Genomic DNA, 27,522 nt, shown 5'->3' with positions numbered 1-27,522 from the left:
TCTGATTGTATCTAAAGTTTGTTTGCATAATGTGCAGTTTTTGTTGTTGTTGTTATTGTTATTGCTGCTGTTGAACTGTTTTTTTTTTTGTTGTTGTTTTGTTTTGATTTTTGCCCCTTATAGTAATGGGGATTGAACCTAGGGGCATTCTGCCCCTGAGCTATACCCCCATCCCTTTTTATTTTTTGAGACAGGGTCTTGCTAAGTTGCCCAGGCTGACCTCCAACACATGATTCTCCTGCCTCAGCTTCCTGAGTTGCTGGGATTACAGGTGAGCAACACCACACACAACTGAACATTTTTGTGTTAAGGTACATAAGTATAAGCTTTTGTTGTGTGGGTTTGTTGGGCATCAATAAGGTATACAATGCTCAACTTTTTAAGATAGCCAAATTGTTTTCTGAATTAGTTTTTTTCCAGTTCACACCGTAAAAAAACAATGTGTAAGAATTACCACTGATCCATACCCTCTTGAGCTTCGGTACTAACCATATTGGGTTTTACCAGTTTATCTATTTGGATATAGAATTATATCGGTCTTAATTTGCCTTTCCCTAGTTCATGGCATGTCTTCATTTATTTTTTGTCTATATGTTTGTATTTCTATAAAACTTCCTGCTATGTCTTGTTCATTTTATCTTGAGTTGTCTTATCTCATTTATTATTTGATTGGTTAGCAAACAGATTAACCCAGGCCTAGCACATGCTAGAAAAGCTCTGGACTGCATCCCCAGCCCTTTTTATTTTATTTTGAGACAGGGTCTTACTGAGTTGCCAAGTCTGGCCTCAAACTTTTGATCCTCCTGTTTCAGCCTACTGTGTTGCTGGGATTACAGGCACGCACCACCACACCCCCTCACCCCACCCCAGGACTCACACATTAGGCAAGTACTTTACCACTGAGCAACCCCCCACTCCCAGCTCTCTCATTTAATTCCTGTTCAATACTTAATGAACAGGAATTACAGGTATCTCTGTGCATTTTTGGTTTCTCTTTGCTCTTCCTAACTTCAGTATTGTCAAATTTATTCTCTCTCTCTCTTCCTCTCAATGTTGTTTTTCTTACCACATGATGACCTGTGAAGTATTCAGGCTTGCTGTTGGTACAGAAGCACTTACTGATCTGGTTTATCTGAGGTTATGTTGCTATATATCATGGCTGTGCAATGACAAAAATATATAGTAATGCAGAATGTCTGCTAACTTATAGTTAGGCCAAAGTTCACAAACAACGTGAAATAACTAATCATTAATGTGTTTATACTTGATAGTTGATCAAATTTAGGGCATTGAGGAGAGAGGTAAGTCACTTGGAAAATTTTGTGCATGAGATTGCTTACAGAAGATAAGCAAAACTGCCAGTAAAAGCATAGGGAATGTAAATATTGGTAACTGTTGCATAACATTTAGTAAAATTCAGCTTATTTCTGGAAGAATAAAAATCAACTAGTTGGTCTAATTTTGCGCATCACCAGAATTTCTGATTCTTTTCAGCCAGCTTAAATCCTTTGCTGTCACATAAGCCACATTTTCGGAGATCTTTGGAATCAGGATACTCTTCATGTGGTACTTGGTGTAAAAGATAAATTTCCTATAATTTTTCTTCAAGTTTAAGAGGTTTGTCTTAATCATCTAAGAATTCATTTTAGCATGTAGAAAGAGGAAGGGATCTAGTTTCATTTTTCCCCTTAGGTGTGTAATTGTTTTGCTGTATTCTGTTTGTTTTTGTTTTGATATTGGGAATTGAATCCAGGGATGCTTTAGCCCTGAGTTACATCCCAGCCCTTCTTTGAGACAGTATCTCACTAAATAGCTGAGGACCTTGCTAAATTAATGTAGTCCAGAAGACGCCTACCACAATCATAACAAGTTTCTCTCCTTGTAAGCAAGATTGTTAAACCAAAAACAAAACAAAGAATATCAACAGGATTTTTGCAGAGAACTCATTGTGGATTGAAGCTTCCTCTTTTTTGTAAAAGCTTTCCCTTTCTATTTTCCTTGGTAGAAATTTGTGAAACCTCTGTCCAATGTAAGAATATGGAACAAAGAGTCGCTGTTATGTAACCAACCCCTAAGTATAAATGTCAAAGAATTTCCATACCCTGGGTCCATAGATTTTTTTGTCAGCAGCCCCATTGGAACACTGCAGCATAATTAAGCCTGCTTCTTGAAAGTTCCTTGGGTATCCAGCTGCTGGGTTTCTGTTCTCTCTCCAGGTAAACTGGGCTGACTAGGCTGCACGAAATAACCACACAAGAGACACAGATACGGACAAATGAATGTCAGTAGAGGGGGCAGAGAGAGAAGAGGCGAGGGGAGGGGAGGGGAGGGGGGATAGCAGAGGATACGAAAGGCAGCAGAACACAACAGACACGAGTATGGCAATATGTAAATCAATGGATGTGTAACTGATGTGATTCTGCAATCTGTATATGGGGTAAAAATGGGAGCTCATAACCCACTTGAATCAAAGTGTGAAATATATCAAGAACTATGTAATGTTTTGAACAGCCAACAATAAAAAAAAAAAAGAGACACAGATACCTTTTTCTTTGGGGTCACTATGACGGCTCCTCTGACTTTAAGGGTCCACAGAAAGAGAGAGCGAGAGCATACACTGACCCCTTTTATTGAGAGAGAAGCTATTTAAATGAGGCAAGGGGTCAGATTTCAGGGGGCTGAGTCTATCTTCATGATGTCCACTGTCAGCAGTTGACTGACACCTGGGTAGGCCACACCCAAGGGCACAGTAAGAGAAGGGGACACACACAAGGCACTTCCATGGAAGATTCTATCCTAAACAGGGCAAGGGGTTATATTACAGACGAACAGGTGAGCCTAGCTTCACCCATGGGGCTGTAGCAAGACACACCCATGCACCCTCGAACCCAAGAAGGGTGGGGAAAGCTCTACCACATTTCTGTGACTGAGCGCCTAAGCACCCAGCCGGGGAGTATGACTCAGTCACATGTAAGGTTGGTCTCCCACATCCAGCCCTATCTGTCCTGCATCAGAATGACTGAGGCTGGCTGCAAATTTGTGGTCCTCCCACCTTAGCCTTCTGAGTTGCTGGGATTACAGATGTGTGCCACTGATTCAGCTTCACCATTCATTTAAAATTTTAAAAACATAAAGTAATATTAATTAATTTTGTTTTATCTGCTGAATATTAATATTACCCATCCTTTTACCTTTTAACGTTTTTATCAGTTTGCTTTTTTAGCTGTCTTTTGTAAACAATACGAATACTTTAACCTCATGTTTTTTAGTAGAATTTAACCCATTTACATTTATTAGAAATGACAAAATCTTCATCTTTGATTTTTATGCCTTCTGAGTTTTATTCACTGTTATTTTTTTGTTTTACTTTTTTCAATTGTTTTTATGTTAATTTCTCTATTACTTAATACAATAGTGCCATTTATGTGTTTATTCATTCATTTATTTGTTTATAAAGGCATAGACAACAATTTATTGAAGAAAGTAGGTCTATATTAAAGGGAGAATGAGGGAAGTCCCAGGATATGCCTTTAGGGTAAAGCAAGGAGTAGATACTCAAGAGAGAATGTTTGCTCTCTCCAAAGGGGGAGAGAGCAACTCTGTGGTGTGTGGCCTCAGTGTTATAGAGATAGTTGTTGGGGTCGCTGTGACAACCCCAACACTAGAGGTGGATGCAGGGTGGAGCTACACAATATCATGCCAGTTTTCCCTGGACTTGAGCTTTGTCCTGTGTTACAAGGGTGTGGGCAAGGGCATGTGGATCAGGGGGTGGGCAATTGTTCCCAGGTACTTTTGCATCTCAGTGGTTCATGGGTTTTTCCTTTGAGACTCAGTATCTTTTTCTTTATTCTCAAATTCCTATCCCATTCGTACCTCTCAGACATTTATCCCTTTATCTTAAGGGTTGTTGAGGGGTGAAGATTTATTTACTATGGGAACTTGAGACTGGCATGGGACGATGACCCTGCTTAGTGTAAAATGTTTCATTTTGACTTATCTAAAGGAGGTAGACATTGCTCTCAGCTGTGTGGATGGATTGTAATTCTTGGGTTGCCATCCACTTAATGTAGAATTTGTAATCTGGAAGATATAAACCCTGTCTCTAAGTAAGAATAAAAAAGGGTTGTAGCTCAGTGATAGAGTGCCTGTGGGTTCAATCCCCAATGTGAGGCAGGGGGAGATTTCCTAAAAGCATTCTTTGAGAGCATTTCGCTAATGATTGGGGTCAAGAGTGAAACAGTATCATCTGACTGTATCCTTATCTGAAGTAAAGAAAGCTACCTTTTCCTTACTTTCAACCTTATCCTTTTTTTGCATCTTTGTTCATTTAATTTAGAATTTTCTGCCCCAGATTTTACCTTACTTTTATATTACATACACATTCAAGAATAGCTTTGGATATATTTAGTTCTGCTGTAGAGCCAAGTCTACAATTATTTTGATATGTGTTTTAAGTCGCTTCAGAGCAAACTATCAGATTTTCTTTTTCTTAAATGTTGTACATAATAAGAAAGTACACAAATTCTCATTGTGTTTGATAATTTTCACAAACTGAACACATTCATAAAACCTGCACCTATATCAACAAACAAATTTTCCCAAAACTTAAAGAGGTCTAGCTGGTTCTCTTTCTGGTCGATATTCACTTTGATTTTTTTTTTTTTTTTAACACAACACGGTAATTGTTCTTGATCTTTGTTAAGATGAAATTGGGCAGTGCACACTGGTCTAACTTATTTAAACTCTAGGCTTTTGCAACTCATACTATTGTATATAACGAAAGAGCAGTTATTGTTGATTATACTTCACTGTGCAACTATCCTATACATCAGTGTTCCAGTGTGCTACTGATTGGCATGTGGATTCTTTCTATTAATGGGGTGTTATAATGTTGCCAAAGAAAACTCATACTTGTTTTTTGGACTGTAAATAAATATTGAATTCATTTTTTTGTTTTCATTGACAGGTGAAAATGTAATTAATTAAATCTGTAGAGATAGTCTTTTAACACTATTTTAATATTGTAAATAAACTTAGTGGAGAAATGCATTTGAATATGATATCTTAAATTCTAGGATATGAAAGATGGCAAGTCCAGATAGAAGTAAACGGAAAATATTAAAAGCCAAAAAAACAATGCCTACAAGTTGCCGGAAGCAAGTAGAGATCTTGAATAAGTCTAAGAATGTTGAAGCTCTGAGAACAGCAGAAATTGGGAGTAATGTTCCGAGTGGTAGTCAGAATTTAAGTACTGGGGTTTTAACTAGCAAGTGTAAACATTCTGAAAATGTTGATTCCTCACTCAATTCTAACAAAAATTCAGTGTTCTCACAGAAAAGTATAGTGGTTCCTAAGAATTTAGTAAAACCAGTAGAAGAAATTGTTGATTCAAAAACAAGACTGGAACATAATGATGAACAAGTTGTGTGTCATTACCAAAAGCCAAGAAGAACATTAGATTCTCCCAGCAGATTGTTTATACAAAGGGCAGAAGATTCCCAGAACACTTCTGAAACTCATCTTGAATACCAGACAAAAGTAAAAGGATCTTTTTTTGAACTGGAAGAGAATTATAATCTAAAACCTATTTGCTGCCCGCCCGACATATTGAGTGATGTAGTTCAAAATACCTTGAATGATAAGAGAATCGATAAGATGGTTTCCAATTTAGAGGCAAACTCCAATTCAGAGTCACTTGATAAGAGGCAAAATGACATCTTAAGTCCAAACTCACATTTTCTGCCTGTTGAGAAAACATCTTGCATCGTAAATTTAGTTAATTCCTCCAGCTGTATTGCTGACATTTTGAAAACAGAAGAATCCAGTAGAACCTGTCATTCCAGCATTTCATATTGTGAAAGTACAGACTCAAAGTGGCAGTCATTACTCGACACTGATGGTAATAACAGTAAGTGTATATTTTTGCCTCTTTTATAGAAATTAATTTTTCTTTGGGGATTTTAAAACCTCAAATATACAAATAGGTGAGTTTGTATAGACTATATTTAAAGAAAAAGTGAATGATGACTATAATTATTTCAGAGTAACTTGTTTATGAACTCTTTTTGTTGGGGAGGAGGAAGAGTATTGTGAAAAGAGACTATTTCAACAAATCTAGCTTTGCTGTTGCTAATTGGCTTTATTTCCAGTTCTTGAATTAGGCAGCAGTCAGGACCAAAAATGTTTCAAGAAGCTCTTTCCCACTACACAACAGGTTGTATTTATAGCCAAAGAAAAGGCAGCAACATACAGAAAAGGAAGTGAGGTACAAGAGACAGCCTGATCTGATTGGTTATAGCTCATTTCCAGTTTTGATCAGGTGGCCACTTCTGGTTTCCAGACAGGTACTTTTTACATGAGTAGGTTGCTGAGTATTCAACACATCAAGTTAGGTTGTAATTCACTGCACATCCAAAAATGTTCAGGCCATCTTTTAACTACACAAGTGGCTTTAGACCAAAGTTGATTCATTTTAACTGTATATAAAGGAAGTTATTTTTGCTGGGCATGTTCTGCTGGGCGAGTTGGCTCAAGCCTGTAATCCCAGCGGTTTGGGAGACTGAGACAGGAGGATTGCAAGTTCAAAGCCAGCCTCAGCAATAGCGAGGCACTAAGCAACTCAATGAGATACTGTATCTAAACAAAATATAAAATAGGGCTGGGGATATGGCTCAGTGGTCAAGTGCCCGTGAGTTCAATCCCTGGTACCAAAAAAAAAAAAAGGAAGTTACTCCTGACAAGGAAGGAATCATTTTCCTGTGAGAGCAAACAATCTGAAAATGTGGCTTATGGCAGTTGTTTGGTTCATTTCAATCATGTCTCTTGTTATTTTGAAGTTTTGTTTATTAGAAAGAGTGGATTTTCAAAATTGTTGGTGAACTCATTTCCTTCCATGGACTTGGCCTGTGAATTACATGGTAGGTAAAAGATGATAGATAATGTTATATACACACATACATATATATGCTTGTGTCTGTGTGTGGAGAGAGGAGAGAAACACCAAATAGTTAACAAATGAAGTCCTAGGTTGTAAAACTATTCAAACAGCAAAAGTAAACTTGAATATTTATGTTGGTTATTGAAATACAAGAAAATACTTATAGAATTTCGAGATTTTTTTTCTAGTCTCAGAGTAATAATTTAAAGGATGAATTTAAAATTGTTTAAAAATGATAGGTTCGCCTGTTAAAAAATATATAGCATTAAGTAATTGTAAAAGTAATGTAGGATCACTGAATTACCTAAGCAAAGGATTAAATGATGTAGTTTGACTGGTTTTTGTTGGTATATGTGTATTACATAAGTCTGGAGTGGGAGTGTATCTGAGATCAGAACCATACTTTATCAAAATAGTCTTTTTTTTTTTTTAAACAAGTTTGTGGGAACATTTTTATGCATCAAATTTTCTTAAAAATTTTGTTACATTTTAGTTTTTCCATTTGCTTAGAGTGTCCCCAAATTAGGGATTCCCATTTTCTTCTCAAGAAAGAATATTTTTATTTCTAATCTTTCCATCTCCCCAAGGCCATAATCAAAAGAAGAGGACGCTTTCAGAAAACAAAGAAAATGTTAAACGCATGAAAACTTCAGAGCCAATTAATGAAAACATTTGTGTAGCTCTGGAAAAGCAAACAGCAGTACTGGAACAGGTAAAATATTGGGGTTTAAATATTTGCCTCAAAAACATTTTTTGATTAGTTACAAAAACATTAAATAAATACATTTTTAAAAATATTCAATGTTAACTAACATCTCTCCACAGCGACATGGTACAGATGATTTTCACTTGATGCAAAGCTGGTGCATGAAAATCAAATGAGCAGACAGATTAATTATGTCCCTTACCAAAATATTTCTAGGTTCTTGAAAGTGGGGGAATTGTGTAGATAGTCTAGTTGTAGGAAAAAATTCTTTTTTAGTCAACCTTACAGTCAGATATGTGTGAGTCTGACATTGAACAATCTTGAACTCTGCGAAACAACAGGAGCTTTTCTGCTGGTTATGGGTTCCTTGGTGGCAGGTGGCTGTTTGTAGACTTCATCATGATTGTTCAGTTGAGATCAGACTGTCCAGAGTCCATTGCAGAGTTCTTCTGAATTCAGGTTCACTTACTGAGACTTCCACAGCAACGTGGATGTGCTGCTCTCATTTCTGCCCCACTCATCTCATTGTTTTGTGGCCTCCACACGTCTTCTCAGCTCTGAAATGAGGTTCATTGAGCTCTGATTCTGTGGCTGTAATGAGATCCTGTTTTGATGATCCGGCTTTGCTTTTTCACTATCACTGGCATCTTATCACTATCAGAAAGTATGTGGTAGAGCAGATGTTTCAGCCATAGTGAGCCAGAATTTTCCACACCACGTGATCGGTGTGTTTCGGGGGGGGGAGAAATATATATTATATATTTTATCTCAATAAGCACTACTGCATTCTAAAACGGACCATCACAATTATATCGATATATGTCCTAGGACCATGTATTACCTATTAAAGGAAAACTTTTTTAAAAGATTGATGCAGAACCAGCTTCAAAGGTTAGTTAGCAGTTTTCCTCTTTCTATCTCCTATTTTCTTCCAAGAAGATCAAAGTAGACACTAATTTTAAAAAGTATGCAATAGCTGGGCAAGGTGGTCCACTCCTAAAATCCCAGCTTTTGGGAGTCTGATGCAGGAGGATCACAAGTTTGAGGCCAATGTAGACAACTTAGCAAGACCATGGATATACCTTAGTATCAAAGCACTTCTGGGCTCAAGCACCAGGAACACCAAAAGAAAAAAAAAGGTGATTGTTCTTTTGCTGGCAGAGAAGGGCAATCAGACCTAAGGACCATGTTATCAGGAAGAAGACTGAGGCTTCCCAGTGATGGGTGGCTGCATTCAGAAACAGTGGGAATGGACAAAATGTATCCCAGACTTTGGACATTTTAATTTCACTGGCATAGAGCTGTCAGTACCCTTGTCTACTTCACAAAACGGTTCTTCTCAGTGAGTTGAAGGCATCTGGTTTCTTTACATTCTCCAGAGAAAACTTGGATTTAGCAGTCCTCTTTTCCTAGGTCAAAACAGCTAGCTTTCCCCTCATGTTATTCCTGTCCAGACATTTCTCTCTCTAAACCTGTCTCTATGTTTATCTTGTTTGAATCTCATAGATATAAGGCCCTCCCATCCTGACATTCTTTTTCCCTGTTGAGAGTCCTAGAGCTGTTGTCTCCTGAGATCTAGGAAGGATCTGGACCTAGCTGACTCTGTTAGGTTAGAGACTTGGAAGGTTTTTCCTCCAGAGTCTAACTGCCCTCTTTAAAAAAGTGAGGGCAGATTGTAAATTTACATTTTCTACAAACTTGTGGCCAATTTGGTTGCCACTGCAGGTAGACCTTCCACCAGATTCCATAATGGTGCATACATTACCATTGGTAAAACACATTTAATAGGCATTTTATGGAATCCATTGTGCCTTCCATCTGTATAATAAACATCACAAAGTGAGGACAAAAGTTCACTCTAAAAAGAATTACCCCTTAATGGGCAAGTCATCAAGTTTAAGGGTCTCCCTCAGATAGAGGTTTTTTGAGCTCATTAATAGTTGAAGATCATTGTTTTCGCTTACGGAACCAGGATGAATCATTGGTGGTGCCTGTTAATTGTACAACTTTCTAAGCCTCTTTCCTGGAGATTCTATTTGGATCCAGGATGAGGCCAAGTAGTTGTGATTTAAACATATATTCCATTTGATTCTTCCTTTCCAAGGAAGTTTTTCAGAAACACATGTTCAAAGCATTTAGATATGTTTCTCTTAAGATTTATCTGAGCATGACCTTCACATATTACCCCAGCCAATGAACTGGCAAGCACATAGTAACCCACACTGTCAGTAAAAATAGTATGTGTTTCTGAGAAGTTTTTTTACAATTATATTTTGAGTGATATGTGTGTGGATAGACATATATATATATACATACATATGTATGTGTACGTGTGTGTGTGTGTGTGTGTGTGTGTTTAGTAAGCACTACGGAAAAGACCAAGCAGACATAGACAATGTTGAATAATGAAAACAACTGAAAATAAAAACGAAAAATCTTGGAAATAATCAAATAAAATTATAGACTAAAACTAATCATCAGGTGAATAGCAATATAAAAGAATTCAACCTGTGAACTATGCATTTCAGTTGAGCACCATGTAGCAAGATATTGGGGGCAAGATATAATTATCGCTAATAAACACCTTAAATGTATCGTGACTGGTGTCTTTATTAAGAGAGTCTACCTACTTTGTAATGAAATTTGTTTACAGGAGAATATACACTGAAAAACTGCAGTGTTTGTGAATGTATTGTGCAGATCAGTGGCCATTGAGATTAATTATGCGTCCTGAAAATAGGCCAATCTATTTTTTTTTATTGAAAGTGCAGATTATATAAAGTGCATTAATCTTTCATGTAATAGCTACTACAAAGTGTTAGAATAGCATTCATTTTTCCAGATAGTGTGAGTCATTGCATATTTGTCCCTGGCTTTTTTCCATTTTATCATAACAAAGCTATCCCCTAAAATACTATGGAAATAATGGTGAATTTTTTGCATATTTATTCTCTCATTTCAATATGGAACTACTTCACATGTTATCTTATTTTGTTCCTATAAAATCCTTTAAGTATCCCTTATTCAGCAAACATTTTTCTATGTCCTCTATCCATTTTGGACAGAGAAAACGAAGCCCAGAGGTGTTGTGACTTGTCAAAGACCATATGGCTTGTTAATCACAGGGTCAAGTTTCAAACTTGGGCAATTTGTTCTGTATCTACTGTAGACCACCCAACCATTTTCATCAGGCTCTGGTTTTCAGATAAGTAGAGCTGCTTTTTATGGACTACGAACTTGTAAGTTTGATAATTAAAAATCTAAATGGAGCCGGGTGCTGAGGCACAAGATCTTGAGTTCAGAGCCAGCCTCAGCAAAATCGAGGCGCCAAGAAACTCTTTGAGACCCTGTCTTAGGACTGGGGATGTGGCTTCATGGTCGAGTGCCCCTGAGTTCAATTCTTGGTCCCCCCAACCTCCGAAAAAGTGTGTTTGTGTGTGTGTGTGTGTGTGTAATATAGCTCTGTAATTGTTTCTACAATGGATATTATAGAATAATAATCAACTGGAACCACAAGAAGCTAAAATTAGCAATTTGAGAATAAATTTAATTTCTAACACCTTTATATATTGTATATGGTATTTTTTTATTCTAATTACTTATACATGACAGTAGAGTGCTGGATATGTTCTATTGAGATTAATATTCAAGTTTTATATAACTTATTGCTACAGTAATATAAATGGAAACATTAAAAAGTTAATCCAGAAAAAGAGCAAAGCTATTTTTAAAAAGTAAAAAAGTTATTTGAAATTTGAAATTTGAGATGTTTTTGATTTTATTTTAAAATTCTAGGTCAGACATTTGATTCGGCATGAGATATGTAGTATAAATCACAAACTATTTGATAAAAAACTGAAAGAATTGAACGAACGCATTGGGAAGATGCAGTGCAGGAATAAGCATGAAGCAACAGCTGATGAACTCTTCGTAAGTTTTATTTCATTTGAGTCCTTTTAAAACAGTGAAATTTGGTGCTCTTATGTGTTAGAAAAGGCAAACAGTGAAGGAAGAAGACCCAAATTTGATTCCTAGCCACAAGCCTATTTAGGACTATGGCATGCAAAAGATGAAAGAACTTATACTTTTCAGCAGTATTGGCCTTGGAGAAGTACTCAGAGCCATCAACATCCTGGGTTGCTTTATGGCTTAGTTCTCAGGCACTGTTTCTTTTCATTTTAAGTATGTTCTGTGTTAGAGTTAAACAGCCTATTTCATCCTCTTGGAATCCCCCCGCCCCAGGGTCACTTGCTGATTGGTGTTTTTATCAGCATCAGTTTTATAGTGGACCAGTGAAAAGACTGATTGTTGGGAGTCTCCCTGGCTCCAAAGACTAACTTCCTCATCCCCCCCAGAAGAGCCACCCAGTGGTGAGCCCTGCTGACTCACATGATCCTTACCCACCAATCAGAAGGCACCCCGTGCCAACTGTCAAACCATTAAACCGTTAAAACTGTCATAACTGTCAAACCACCCCCTGCTCTATAAATATGCAGAGCTGTTCCTCAGTAATCCGGCACTTGTTCTGAACCTGGGAGGGGGAATGCCTCACTGCTCGAGGGCCCCTCTCTCAAGGCTGGCCGTCCTCATCCACTCTTTCGAGCGCTGCTACTCGCACAACAGCGGCTCTTCAGTATGTGAGTTCCCCTATCGGGTATCCAACTTCAGATGGGCTATGCAGGGGCTTTGACTGTGAATGTCCAGCAAAACTCTGACGCCCAATCTGGAACCCAGTCTGGAACCCAGTCGCAATTCTCAGAGATCTGTTTAACTTCTGCAAGCACTCGAAAAAGTGGAAGGAGATCCCCTATGTTGAGGCTTCTTCTCTTCTTCGTTCTCACCCCGACCTATCCGGTAGATGAACCCCCTTCCCTACCGACTCCCCCCTCGGTTCTGTCCAGCCCCTCAGGTGCTCCCCCTGACTACGCCGACACCTTTAGTCCCCCCAGACTAGGTCCTGCTCCCTAGTCCTACAAACCAGTGCCCCCTTAAGAGAGGTTGCTGGACCTGAGGGCCTTGTCCGGGTAGTGACCTCACACAGCCCGAGCGAAGGTTGGGCTCCTTCACCACAGATCCCACCACTTACATAAGAGAGTTTCAATGGGTCCTCCAGGCTTCTAGCCTCACTCACCATGAGATATATATGTTATTGGCTAATAGTCTCCTTCCTGAGGAACGTACCAGAGTCTGGGAACTTGCCAGAGCCCATGCGGATGAAACTCACCCAGTTAATTCCAATCACCCTCTGGGGCCACTTGCTGCCCCAGATCAAACTCCCGACTGGGATTATGATACACAAGCTGGCATACAGAGTAGGGACCGATTCTCTGCATTTATTATTGCTGGGCTCAAAACAGCGGCACATAAGGCCATCAGTTTCCAAAAATTACAAGAGATTATTCAAAAGCGAGAGGAGACCCCATTGGAATTTCTGCTTTGGCTTACAAAAGCTCTTCAGCAGTATACTAACCTAGATCCCGAAACCCCAGATGGCCATCATGTCATTATGACATATCTCCTCTCGCAGAGCTACCCTGACAGCCGGGCCAACTAAAAAAGCTCAAACACGGCGCTGCCACCCCCAAGACTGAGCTCTTGGCGGTAGCCTTTCAGGCTTCTCACAAGGCTGAACACAGTGATTTCAGATGCTCACCCAGGCCCTGAAGGGTGCTTCCTCGGGTCGCCGCCCCTCACAGCAGGTCAAACCCCACCCCACCCCCGCGCACCTGCTTCAAGTGTGGCAATGAGGGACGTTGGGCCAGGGCATGCCCCGCACCAGGCATTCCCGCGTACCCCATGCCCTAAATCAACAACATGGTCATTGGGGCTCTGAGTATCCTAGATCCCGTAGGAGGCCTATGGCCAGGGAACCCTCTGACTTTCTGGGCATGTCAATCAATTGACGGAACCTTGGGTCATAGCCCCCGACCATCATGATCAATAGACAGGAACCCTGGGTGTGGATTCAGGTGGATGGATGCAAGTTTGACTTTCTCCTTGACACCGGGGCTCGGACCAATTCCCATGATACCAGGGGATAACTAAATAAGAACTTCTTATTTGATTATATGCCTAAGTCTCACAAGACTACTTTGAATGATTTTTCTATATATTATCTTAGCTCTTTGGTTTGGTATTTACTTATTTTTCTTTCTTCCAGGCAAAAATAACAAGACTTCAAAGACGTATTAGAACAGTATTATTATCTCAAAGGAAAGCTTTGGAACCAAACACATTATCTAATAATATAGCCTGTCAGGTTGGTATAAACACACAGGAGTTTTAATAACCTAGATGACTCCTATAAGTAGTTGGACTGTAAGAAATGAATTTATTTCCTAACTTGGACATAGATTAATTTATACTTAGAATGTTCTTATGAATTGTCACTTGCATTTCTTTAGTTTGAAAAGGGTCCATATATACAGCAAAGTTGAAAGAATTTTACAGTGAGTATTCATATACTGAACACCTAGATTTTAACTTTAATATTTTGCTAACTTAGTCTTGTCATATATATTCATCCCCAGTAAGCCAGGTATATTTGATACTTTCAGAATGCCAATATATTTTGTATCAAAATAAACTTTGAAACATACATTTCAAAATATTACATATAAAATGATTAAGTACAATTTAGTGGCTGTTTTTGTGTGTATTTATTTGGGGAGCAGATACTAGGAATTGAGTCCAAAGGAGGCTTTACACTGAGCCACATCCCAGCTCTTTCAGTTTTTATTGAGAGGCAGAGTTCATTAAGTTGCTTAGTGCTTAATGAACTAAGTGCTGAGGCTAGCCTCAGCCTCCCAACATGTTTGTACCACCGTGCCCAGCTAGCTGTTTATATTTTATATACAACTTATAATTTGTGCATGTACCCTGAATTATTTTTTTTTTATAATGTATGTTAGTATTTGGCTTCATTTCTGATATGGTTAATCTGCTTTTTTTCTTGACGAGTCTAGAGCTTTTGGAGTTTTACTCTTTCATTTTTCTCATTGATTTCTGTTCTTCATTCTTTCTTTACATACATTAGATTTCTGCCCTTTTTTTGTGTGGGCATGTGTGGTACTGGGAGTTGAACCCAGGGGTGCTCTACCATTGAGCTACATCCCCAGACATTTTTTTATATTTTTATTTTGAGTTAAGATCTCACTAAGTTTCTGAGACTAGCCTTGAACTTTCTGTCCTCCTACGTTCAGCCTCCTGAGTGGCGAGGATGGTAAGTGTGCACCACTGCAGCCTGCTTAGGGGATTGTTTTTTTATATATAAGGTCAGGGTATAGCTGAATAGTCTACAGTTGTCATGGGGAACCAAAGTTGTACGCAGTGGACTTTGATGTTTTTTTAAAGTTGGACCCAGCACATGTATTCATTTACTTATGTGGTGCTGAGGATCGAACTTAGTACCTCACACGTGCTAGGCAAGCAATCTACCACTGAGCCAAAACCCCAGCCCCCTGGACTTGGATTTTTATTAGGTTGACAAGATTTCTGAGCAAGTGTTGAAGGAAAGTTTTGTGTATTTCTTCTTGCTTCTATTAAAGTACAACATGAAAGAAACAATTGTAAGGAGAAAGTGCTGCACACTGGAAAATTTTCAACCTATCCAGATCGCAACAGATCCTAAAATTAGGAAGTTTATTGGCAAAAAAGCATGCTCTGAAGAAGAAACCAAGGACATGGTTGGACAACCTTTTGCTTCTCCCAGAGTAGCAAAACGTGACAGTGTTCAGCCAAACCAAGGGCTCTTTGAAGAGATGTGGCATGTAACTTTTCAGTAGGCAGTTCCCTTTTAGGTTTAGTGAGTAGGTCCTGCTCTCCTCTCTTAAGCTGTATTTCAGATAACAGTGTGTTTTCCCAGAGATTTTGTGTGCTGTTTGCGTTGCCTTCATTCCTGTGGCTCCCCTGGGTGTCTGTTCATTTCGTACGGGTTCCCAGTGCTGTTGGATGGAAGTTCAGGAGATGTTGGCCCATGGACCCTGTCAGGCAGTGCCCTGGGCGTGCTGTTGCCTGGGCGGGGAGCAGGGGTGATGTTGGTGTGTGAGTAGTGCAGGCCCTATTACTGTCCCTCGTGTGGTGCGCTGACCATCCAGACATTGAAGTGGATTGGGCCACCTTTTCCTGATTTGTAATGTTGTTTAAAACTACTCTTTACATAAAATCTGTTCATTTAATAACAATAATATTGCAGAATTGTGCTTTAGTGTATCTGCATTTTTTGTGTGCATACTGTACCAGAGAATGGTTCCTGAGTTAGACAATCAGTTGATCCTTTCCTATTGGGTAATATGCAGACATATTATAAATGCTGCAAGTTCTCAAGCCAGAACGCAGACTAAATGTTTCAACTCCAAGTTTTAAACAGATTCACCACTTGGAAAAGTGAGTTTGCAATCTGATTTATTTCTGGTCTTTATTAGAAATATGGCAGTAGTAAAAAGTTATTTTTTTTTTAGTTTCTAAAACTTCAGCTGGTAGAAATAAAATGTTGTCTACAGTACCTAAGTATTTAATATCCCTCCTTGTCATCCAACCTAGGAAGTTGAATGCTGTATGGTAACATTATCCTTATTTCCTTGAAGTTTTGTTTTTTTTTCCCTCAACGTTTTTAAAAGTTTATTTTGGCAGAGAAATCACAATCGTGGTCATCAGTTGTTGAAATACAGATTATCTAATACGTTTTGTCATGTGAGAATATTTTGAAAATAGTTTTAAGTGAAATTTTGACTGACATAAATTTTACCCACTCCTCAACTGTTTTTTCCTCACCCATTTAACAGATCACAAATTCAGAGACCATGAATTTTGGTAGGAATCAAGAATCAATTAATAATCCAAACGAAAGAGTAACTTCAGTGAACTCTGAATCTTCTAACCCCTTCAAGAAAGCAAATGAAAACATTAATTTGTCACCAGATTGTGTTGAGTTTGTTTCTGAAAGGTAGGTGTTTCTACAAAAATGAGCAAACTTTCTTGTCTAAACAAATACTTTGTAAAAATATACCCTTTTCTCAATTAAGCATAAAATAACTTGTAACTTCATACATGAAGACTTTGTCCATTATGAAAGAACAGGATTGGTCTCTAAAGCTTTTTTGACTTAGAATTGGTTTGGCTTTTCTGTGTCTTTTATTCTTCCAAATGAATTTTAGGACTGTTTTTTCTAGTTCCTTGAAGGATGCCATTGATATTTTGATAGGGATTACACTGAATCAGGGTATTGATTGTATAACATGACCATTTTAACAATCCTGCCTATTCATGAACATGGGACGTCTTTTCATCTTTGTGTCTTCTTCAGTTCCTTTCTTCAGTGTTCTATAGAGATCTGTCACCTCCTTGGGTAGATTTCATTCCCAGGTGTTTTTATTTTTTTGAGGCTATTGTAAATAGTATTTTTTTCTTGATTTCTTTCTCGCACTTTTGTGTATGGAAAAGCTATTGATACTTGTATGTTGGTTTCGTAACCTGATATTTTGCTGAATTTGTTTATTAGCTCTAGAAGTCTTGCTTTTTGGATCTTCTCTGTAATTTTTATTTGAAATATTAAATTTTAAATCTTTGAAGAACACCACTTTTTCCAACTAATTGCTATTCATATTTAAGGTTGCTATAAAACAAAGGAGAATGGCTAGGGTTGTGGCTCAGTGGTAGAGCGCTTGCCTAGTATGTGTGAGGCACTGGTGTTTGAGTCTCAGCACCATATGTAAATAAATAAAGTCCATTGACAAGATAAAAAAAAAATATTAAACAAAGGAGAAAAACAAATACCATTACTGACAGCACTAATTCACTTCTAGGGCATCAGAAAACAACAATTATATAAACTCCTGGCTTGGGCCGGGGTCGTGGCTCAGTGGTATAGCGCTTGCCTAGCACGAGCGAGGCCCTGGGTTCAATCCTCAGCACCACATAAAAATAAATGAATAAAATAAAGGTACTGTGTCCAACTACAACTACAAAATAACTATTTAAAAAAATAAAATAAAATGTCCTGGCTTTCTCTAGCATCAGGATAATAATGAGGAACCATGCATTTCTTTTTTCACTTTCTTTTTAAAGAATTCCTTTATTTCTTAAATCCTTTAAGAAATAAGTTATGTGTGTGCAAAGTATGTGAACTGATATGTAGAAAAACTATGATGGAGGCTTCACACTCCAACAACTTTGAAAAGCTGTATTTAGAATCATTTTTTTTTTTTCCCAGTAAGGAAAGAAAAAAAATTTGTTTAAATCATCCTGGTTTCTGAAAGCCAGGAGGTTTTAAAATTGTTGATTTCTGATGCCCTAGAATTGAATCAGAGGTGTTAGTAATGATATTTGTTTTTATGGTATCTTTTAGATTTAGAAGTTTGAGCACTTTTCATTTTATAATGTGAAGAAAATTGAAAAGACAGTAACAACTGACCTGAGAAGCTTGTAGAACAGAAGGCTTATGACTGTAATATCTATTTGATAAAGAAGAATCTTGCTTAAAAATTGGACGAGAAGGGCTTTATGTACAGTCCTTTCCAAAAATGAAGATAAAACATGAAGGACTACAGTACCTAAGAACAGACCACTTAACAAATGCTGATTAAACAAAATGTCAATACTGCCCAAAATGTCTTAGATTGAATTTCATATGAATAAGTGTTTACAGAGACACAAAGGGGGAAAACAAGTTACTGGCTAATAGTAGTCTAGAGAAATGGGCATGTGTTTCATCCTACTTATTCTTTGTTGAAATTCATCTCATCTTAATAATAAATTTATGTCTTTTCTAGTCAAAGCCAAAGCAGAGTTTTTGCTCCAAAATACTCAGCTAGTAAATGGCATAATCAGAACGTAGATCCAGCCATTGTCTCCAGAATTCATCATCCTTTTTTTTTTTTAAAGAGAGAGAGAGAGAATTTTTAATATTTATTTTTTAGTTTTCGTTGGACACAACATCTTTGTGTATGGTGCTGAGGATCGAACCCGGGCCGCATGCATGCCAGGCGAGTGCGCTACCGCTTGAGCCACATCCCCAGCCCCAAGAACTCAGCATTCTTAACTGCTCTATCATTACCTGAATTATTAATTTTATATGCAAGAATTTTCTCCAGATAAAATCTAAGCAGAAATCATGAATAGACTTCACTTTTCAGAAGGCTCAGGAGATCACAAGTTTGAGTCCAGCCTTGACAACTTAGTGAGACCCTGTCTCCAAATCAAAAGGGCCAGGGATGTTCCTAGGGTAGCGAACTTGCCTAGCCTGTATGAGGCCCTGTGTTGATTCTCAGCATCGGGAAAATCATTACACACATTTGCACTACGATGACAATCATCAGTTTATCCAATTTCCTTCCAATATGGTCTATGATAAAAGAGATGTTGTTAGTAGGAGTGAGTAGAGCAGTTTCATAAAAGTTGCATATCATTAAGTGAATTAAAGTGAGATACCAAAAGTCCTTTCATTTTCAGATTTACGGATGGATTTCTTAGGATAAGCATTAATAGTTTTATAGATTCAACTGTCATAACTATATAGGCAGCCACCTCCTCTGTTTCATTGTTTCTGCCTGCTTTTCACAGTTACATATGTGGAATCAGACTTGGGCAACTTTTGTGTGTTGTTGCTTTTGCCTACATTGTTTTGTGAGACCCACCCGCTGTTGCCTGGCAGCAGTAGTTCGCTCGTTCTCGTGGATGTCTTATGTACATTATATCATATGCCACAATCAACCCATTCTGTCCATGGGCACTGGAATTGCTTTCAGGTGGGGAAATTATAAGCAGTGGTGCTACAAACATTATTTTGCATGTCTTTTCATGAATACACATATATACACACATCGGACATATTCATGGAGGCTAGGGGATACATGTATTTCTAGATTAAATAGATATTACAACCAAAGCAGTTGCATCAAGTTGTACTCCCACAGCAGGTGTGTGCGATTTTTGTTACCACATGTTCTTGCCAACACTTGGTATTATCTGTCTCTGATTTTAGATATCCTACTGAATGGTATCACAATAAGGTTTTAGTTTGTTTTTCCTTCTAAGAATGAAGCCAAGTACACAGTCTCATATTTGTTAGCCACTTGTATGTCCCTCATGAAGTGTAAGACCTGGGATTGAACCTAGGGCTTTTTGCATGCTAGGCAAGCTCTCTACCACTGAGCTACATCCCCACCCCTTTTTATTTTGAGACAGGGCTTTACTAAGTAGTTCAGGCTGGCCTTGAACTTCTGATCTTCCTGCCTTAGCCTCAGTAGTTGGGATTGTAAGTATGTACCACCATACCTGGCTTCCCTCCATTTTCTTAATACTGGTAATCATAGTTATTTGAATGCCTTTGTTTTATAACTTCCGTATTTGGATCACCTGTGTATCTGTTTCTATTCTTTTTCTGTCAATTTCCAGTCATTTAGTCTGTCTGTTGGCATATTGATAATCCCTGAAAAATTGTTAAGGCTCTAAATAATATTATTTTGGTGTACACACATTCATCCTTTCTTCTGCTTGTCAGATAAACTGGTCTAATCCCCTCGTCTGTTGAAGAGTAGTGTGACTTGAGGCTTGTTGTGATCTGAGTAAGTCTCTTTCTCTTTCTCATTCTCCATGGTTCCTGAGACTTGGACTTTTTTTTTTTTAAACCTTTTTTTTAAGAGAGAGAGAGAAGCTTTTAATATTTAATTTTCAGTATTCGGTGGACACAACATCTTTATTTTTATGTGGTGCTGAGGATCAAACCAGCACCCCACGCATGCCAGGCGAGCTCGTTACTGCTTGAGCCACCTCCCCAGCCGGAGACTTGGTCTTTCATAGATTCCCCCTGAAAGCTTGACGGTTCACCGCGACTCCCTGACCTTCATGGGTGTCAGTGTTGATACTTAGCTCCTACATACAGGGTCTTTCTGCCTTTAGTTTCTCATACACCTAAATAGCATTATAGTTGAAGTACTATATTACCAAGTAAAGAAAACTTTACTGAAGAATTTTGAGATGGATAAGGGATTTTGACAGTAGTGTAATGAACCTCTGAGAAGATCTACTTGAAATTTAGATAAGAATGTTAATTTTCTTTCTTACAAATAATAGTAAACACTAGAATCCCTCATTGATAAATTAGACATAAAATTGTTAAGTCCACATTTTAAAATGTGCATAAAAACAGTTCATTTCACAGAATGAAAATAAGTATGTAGAAAGTTCTGCTTCTGCCCATGAAACATTATGGTAAAAGCTCAGTTCCTGTAGCTGTTAAATACCTTGAAAAGCAGTCTAAAAACGGGGAGTCTGTGGGGACACACTGTCCAGTAGGGACCTCAGGGCAACAGTGAGGAACCCTACACAGGCCTACTGCCTGGAGGCTCTTTCCAGGGGGAAGAGCAGAGAGGGGAGTCACACAGAGCTGGGTGGTCCTGCTGAGGTCCACCAGAGACGGAAAGTTGGTAGAATTTGTGGCTTAGAACAGCCAAGAGAAGAAAGTGCGAAGACAGCGCTCTGAAGGTCCATGAAGGACATTTCTTGAATCATTGCCTGAAAATGGATCCATGTACATAAGACGGAAGCAACCAGAGGCCACAGAGAGAACCACTGGAAAGAAGACCAAACAATTTCTGAAAGTCCAATATTTTGATTTCCCACTAAGATGAATAGACTTAAGAAGCCATTGGTAAAGTCCAGAGATGGCTATGTCTCAGTGGGGCTAAGTTAGTCCTAGACTAAAGACTGCAAAGGACCTCACACTAAAAAGCTAAAAGCAAGTTTCAAAAGATTCGCCATAATCCCCCAAAGTTTAATTGCCTGCCAGAAGAAAATCCAGTGCTGAGGAATGAAACAACATCCCCCGCTCAATAGCACACAGCTACTAAAAACATGGCCAGGAATGCAAAGCTGCAGAAGTGGGACCCATTAACAAGCAGGAACATGAGTGACCGACCTGAGCCACTGCACATGGTGGGTTGAGCAGACAGACAGCGCCACAGCAGAGCCCTCAGTTTGCTCTCAACACTCGACAGTGTAGAGGGGAACGTGAAGATGTGAGAAATGGACGAAAGACACAGAACCCAGCCGAACTCTCAGAAATGAAAAAGACAGTGAGTCAAAAAGTAGACTGGATAGAATTAACATCAGAGTAGTTAATTATTGTTTCTAAAAATCAATGAAATAGGAATGGAAACTGTTCAAACTAAGGTGCAGTTCTAGTAAAAAAATTGCCCAAAATGTAAAGCTGCAGAAATGAGACCCATTCATGAGGAGGAACATGAGTGGTAGACCTAGAACCAGTGCATGTGACGGATTCAGAAGATGGTGCAGAGTCGGAGAAGAAAAAGACCGGAAAAGCCATGAACAGCGCTTCAGAGAGCTGTGGACAAGAGTCCGCCACCGCCTCTGTGTACCTGTGTTTGGAGTATCACTAAGGAGGGGCAGAAAAGGCAGTCGAGCATACAGTGTCTGGTGGAAACTTTAAACTTTAAACAACCAAAAAGCTTAACAGACCCCAAGCGGAAGAAATGTGAAACCACACAGTGACAACCTGTCGCATATTTCAGATGGCTGGAACTCTGTTAAGAGAAAACGTTAAAAAGCAACCAGCGATAAAAGACATCACATAGAAAGGAACAAAGATTTACAGTGGCAGCTGACTTCAAACTAGAAGACATCTATAAAATGTTGATATGGAGAAGTATCTTAAAAATCTTGGGGCTGGGGTTGTAGCTCAGTGGTAGAGCACTCATCTGGCACATGTGAGGCCTTAGGTTTGTTCCCCAGCACCACATAAATATAAATGAAATAAAGGTATTGTGTCCAACTACACCAAAAAATAAATATTAAAAATAAAATGTTTATATCCAGCCAAAATAGAAGCATAGGGGAAAAACAGACATTTTTAAACTAAAAAAGTTGGGAGAACAGATCATCAGCAGCCCTGGACTAATGGAAATTTTAAAGGAAGTTCTTCAGGCAGTAGGAAAATAGTACTGGAGAGAAATTTAAATCTATGTAAAGTAATGTAAACTTCCAGAAATAGTAAATATGGGTAAGTAAAAGTATCTTTCTGTTTCTATGTATGTATTTCTCTCAAGTATTTCTTTATACAGACAATTAACAATGGGGATTTAGAATATCATCAAAGAATGTGATATACTTGGTAAACCAAAATATGTATAAAACCTAACTTAAGACTACAAAGTGGGCTGGGAATGTTGCCTACTGGTAGAGTGCTTGCCTACCATGTGCAAGAGAGGCCCAGAGACTATAAAATATTGCTGAAAATTTTTAAGGAAGATGTAAACAAATGGTGGGATATACTACATTTTTTGAATCATTATTAAGAGAATCCATTATAAAGATGATACTCCCACCCACCACAAGTTGTTCTGTACATTGAATGCAATCCAAAACTCCCAGGAACCTTTATTCTATAAAGTAACAAACTGGTTAAAAACATACATGAAAATGCAAAAACCCAGATGAGTAACAGTGTTATTAAAAAAAAAGTTGGAAGACTCAACTACCTGAGTTCCTGACCTGCTGTAAAGCTACAGTATTTAGACAGCGGTATTGGTCTAGGCTAAGTTTGTAAATCAACAGACAGACTGAAGAACACATACAGATGTCATCCGTTGGTTTAGTGGAAAGGTGTCAAGAGAATAGGGAAAAGATTTTATTTTCTACAGATATGCCTGGATAACGAGGGGGGACAGAATAAACCTCAACTCTTCACACCATATATAAAAATTAACTTAAAATGAATTCTAGACCTAAACACAAATGTTAAAAATACAAGACATGTACAAGAGAATGGTATAATTCTGCTGGAAAATTCCTTTAGCATTTAATTAACTTAATGCAATTTGCCTCAAGGTTTTCTTAAGAAAATTCTGATGTAAAATGTGGAACTCATAAAATTGGAGTGAAAAGGGCAGAAAAAGATGTTCTGGCCTAGATATTCTCTAACCATAAACATCAGTCACTATCCTTGCCTGAGTTTAGAACATTTTTTGGTAAATTATGGCTTAATATAGAGTTGTTGCTGTTATTTTTAAAATAATATTACTTATTATAGTCCTGCATCTTCAAAAGTCTGAAGTGTCTTTATGAGTCTTAATGGGGTTCGTTTAGTTATGTGTTTTCATTTTTAAGAAAGTACCTACATGTCTAGAGTGATAATTACATATTCATGTAGAGAGTATCTTTATGTAGTCTACTTATATATATATATATATATATTTGGAGTCATTTTGAAAAGATCTCAAAAGTTTATTTGTTCAACCCAAGGGCACTTAACCACTGAGCCACATCCCCAAACCTTTTTTATTTAGAGGCAGGGTCTCACTGAGCTGCTAGACCCATAAAACTTATTATGGGTCTATTGTATTGAAGTTCTATGTCCTTTTGTTTATATAAATGAATTGGAAATCTTGGGTTCCTTAAGTATTTCATTTTTATCTCCTCCATCCAATGGTTGGTCACTTAAAACATGTTATGAAATAATAACTTAAAGGAATTCTAACCACTAATTGCATGCTTAAGCCTGGTAATGCATGTTTAGTTTATTTTTAATTTTTTTATCATTTTAGTAACAATGATGATGTTATGTTGATTTCTGTGGAAAGTCCTAATTTGACAACTCCAGTTACATCAAATCCAACAGGTATCTTAACATGATTAGAATATGATCTATCAAATTAGAAAGCTTAAAATAGATATTTGTTTAAAATAAAGAACTGAATAATACCTTTTTCTAAAATAAAAAATGTGTCTACTCTGGAAATGTTTTGATTTCTGTGATTAATAATAAATAAATACATGATTCTTTAATTTAATTGATGTTTCTTTTTAATCTTGTATTTTATCAATTTCTATCCTTTTGTTTCTTTACTGTGTTTATCTAATGATTTTCAAGTTTAAAAATTACATATAATTTTTTAAATCGTTTGCCTTGACCTTCTGTTGGTGCTGGTGGTGTTTTATTTCTTGCCTTTTTACCCATTAAGTTGTCTTACACTTTATTTTACATTTAAAGTTTGTCAGCTTTGTTTTTTAACTTTTTTGTTTTTTAACACTTTTTTATTAGTTTAAATTTCTCTAAACATAGCCATATTTTTCAGCCCATAAGTTCTTATCCAAAATTCCTGTTTTTACTTTATTAGAGTAGTGAATCTTAATTTAAAAAAACTTTGCCTCCACTTATGAAGCTACTTAATTGTGTCCACAGTTTGTAAATCAAAGAGCTACAAAAGATGCTAAGTATTATAATTGAGTCTTCCAACTGGTTCCAGGAAGAATGCCTTTCAGCCATCTGGGCAGTCTATTTTAACAATATCATGAATTTAAAAACAGTTGCAGCTGAGTGTGGTGGCACACACCTGTAATCCCAGCTCCTTGGTAGGCTGAGACAGGAAGATGGCAAGTTCCAGGCCAGCCTGGACAAAATTAAAAATCTGTAAAGATTTTTAGGGTCTGGGGTGTAGCGAGCTCTCGCATAACTTGTGTATGAGGTTCTGGGTTCGATCCCCAGTGTTAAAACAATAAATAGTTACATAGTCAAGTGTAGGGTTTCAAATGCTGAAATAATTTTCAGAGCTACTATTATGTTGTAGAGTTACAGAAAGAAAAGATTCTTTTAACACCCAATTAACTTTTTTAACTAGATTATCAGTTTTGGGAATAGGTAAAGTCAATACTTACTTTTTATGATTACTTAATTAAAAGTTAATCAGTGTCCCCATTATTATTGTTTCATAATTCACATATTACAAAGATACATGTGTAATAGTTTAAAAATATAATAATTTTCTTTCAGATATTAGAAAAACAGCATCAAGAAATTTCAACAATTCACCTAATGCTACACCAGAAGTCAGGGTAGGTAATAATCATTGTCTTAGATTATTCACTTAAATTATAATTTGTTCTAGGATCTTCAGTGTTGCTCTGTGTTGGATACCTTAGTGTTTGTCATTGATTCTTGTGCAAAGTTGATGGGAATGTGGTAGTATATCCCATGTACCCTCCCCCTACACCACCTCCACGTGTGTGTGTGTGTGTGTGTGTGTGTGTGTGTATGAGAGAGAGAGAGAAAGAAAGACAGACACACAAATCAATATCCAAGTCGTTCTTATAGTCAGGTTCCAGGCCAGCTTGTACTTTGTATTAGTGTCTAACTAACTAGCCTAACCAGGTCCCAGTACAGCTCACACACTGAATAACAGACGGCTAGTGATAGACATTTGTCCTGACCATACCCATTTACCCATTTACGAGTGCATGTGGATTCTTAATCATATTCTCAGAAACCATGCAGTATTTTATAAGGGCTTCTCTTTTATTGTGTATTTAAGTTAAACCATAAGAAACTCAGAGAATGTTCAGTTTCTAGCTTCTAGATGATAATTTAGGTCTTTGGGTACACCTCATCGTAGGATACTTCCAACATGCCCAGACCTTTCCATCTCCTGCACTGCCTAAAGGTGGGGAAACATTAGTTTAAAATTTTGTTTGATCTTTTAAAAATGATTCTCTGCTTTTAAAGCAAAACCTTACTTATTTTTTTTTAACAATGACTTTTCAGAGTGTAAAGAAGAAACTTGATTTTGTTATTGATTTGACCAAAGAAGCCCTGTCCAACTTCAACACAGGTAAAGGTTTTTTGTTTTTCTTAAGAAAGTGGGAAGCATAACTCAAAATGTCCTTTTGAAACTTATGAAGTTTGTTTTAGTGTGTTAATGTACATATATTTGTAGTTTTATACAGTTTATCACATGTGTAGATTTGTATAATTGTCACCATCAGACTTCCTCATGGTCCTTTTTATAGTCACACCTGCCTCTTGCCCATAGTCCCTAACCCTGGCAACCACTTCATGACTGTAATTGTCTTTTCACAAATGTTATGAAAATATGAAAGATATATGCTAGATACAGAATTTCAAGTGGACAGTGATTTTCCCTGGTCTTTTAATGATGCCATTTGATTTTATTTAGAGACAGGGTCTCACTGTGTTGCTTGGCACCTCATTTTGCTGAGGCTGGCTTTGAACGCTTAATCTCCTGTCTCAGCCTTGAGCGGCTGGGATTACAGGCCTGTGTCCCTGGGCTCAGTGGTATGGTTTTCTTGATGTTTATCTTCCTTGGAACTTCCTGGGCTTATGACTCATGCTTACTAAAATAACACTAATTCCCAGCCCCAGATTCACTTTTTTTTGCTTAAGCTGGAGAAAAAGGGCACTGCTGTCACTCTCCCTAAATTTCCACATTCATTTCCTGTTGTGTTATGTCTTTCCAACCCCTGCTGTCAGGGTCAGGGAAAAGGTATGTGCCATGAGGAGAAGAGATCCATAATGGCCGCCAATAAAAAAGCATACAAAGAATAAACAAGATTAATAAAGAAGAGAAGGCAGAATGGTAGATTTAAAGCTCTGTTGATAATAAATGGTCTACACACTCTATGAAAAAGCAAATGCTGTCAGACTAAATAACAAATGACTCATCTATTATAGTCATGAGAGTTGCAGTTTGTATATAAACAGATATGTTAGAGGTAAGAGGGTGGAGGGTGAGCCATGGGAGAGCATGGAAGGGCTAGTCCTAAGAATGCTGGGGTGGTGGTGCTGTTATGGGCAAGTAGGTAAGGGCTGCTACCAGTGAGGAGGAAGGCTGCTGATCATTGTAAGTATGCACACCCCTTGCCTGAGGAACAAAAGCATAAATAGGAAATGAACAATAATGATTATAGAGATTTCAACAGTCCTCAGTAATCAATATGTAGAAAGAAAGTAAGGCTTTAGAGAAACCTAAACTGTCAACATTTCTACAATATTTAACCCAATCCAGAAATACACATTCTCTGTGTGTGCAGGGGTACTGGGTAGCTGAAACCCAGGGCCTCACACATGCTA

General features: G+C 37.8%; 1 protein-coding gene across 10 annotated transcripts in view; it reads left to right on the top strand.

Moving 5' to 3' along the window:
* The first annotated feature begins 209 nt into the window (after positions 1–209).
* Positions 210–27,522, top strand: part of Atf7ip2 (activating transcription factor 7 interacting protein 2) — a 38,640-nt gene continuing 11,327 nt past the window's right edge. For 2 of the 10 annotated variants that reach the window (XR_007342595.1, XM_048789178.1), the window contains exons 1-9: positions 2,878–5,908; positions 6,837–6,917; positions 7,525–7,649; positions 11,439–11,573; positions 13,804–13,902; positions 16,427–16,587; positions 24,203–24,276; positions 25,429–25,490; positions 26,197–26,263. Coding sequence is in view for 9 of the 10 variants with exons in the window: in XM_048789178.1 (XP_048645135.1) it covers positions 5,086–5,908; positions 6,837–6,917; positions 7,525–7,649; positions 11,439–11,573; positions 13,804–13,902; positions 16,427–16,587; positions 24,203–24,276; positions 25,429–25,490; positions 26,197–26,263 (1,627 nt within the window). In the remaining variant the exon portion in view is untranslated. The other 8 variants (XM_048789176.1, XM_048789179.1, XM_048789177.1 and 5 more) reach the window with 8 other exon arrangements.

The sequence above is a fragment of the Marmota marmota genome, unplaced genomic scaffold (genome assembly GCF_001458135.2).
Source record: "Marmota marmota marmota unplaced genomic scaffold, marMar, whole genome shotgun sequence".
Taxonomy (NCBI): Eukaryota; Metazoa; Chordata; class Mammalia; order Rodentia; family Sciuridae; genus Marmota; species Marmota marmota.
This window is presented reverse-complemented; position numbering and strand designations above follow the sequence as displayed.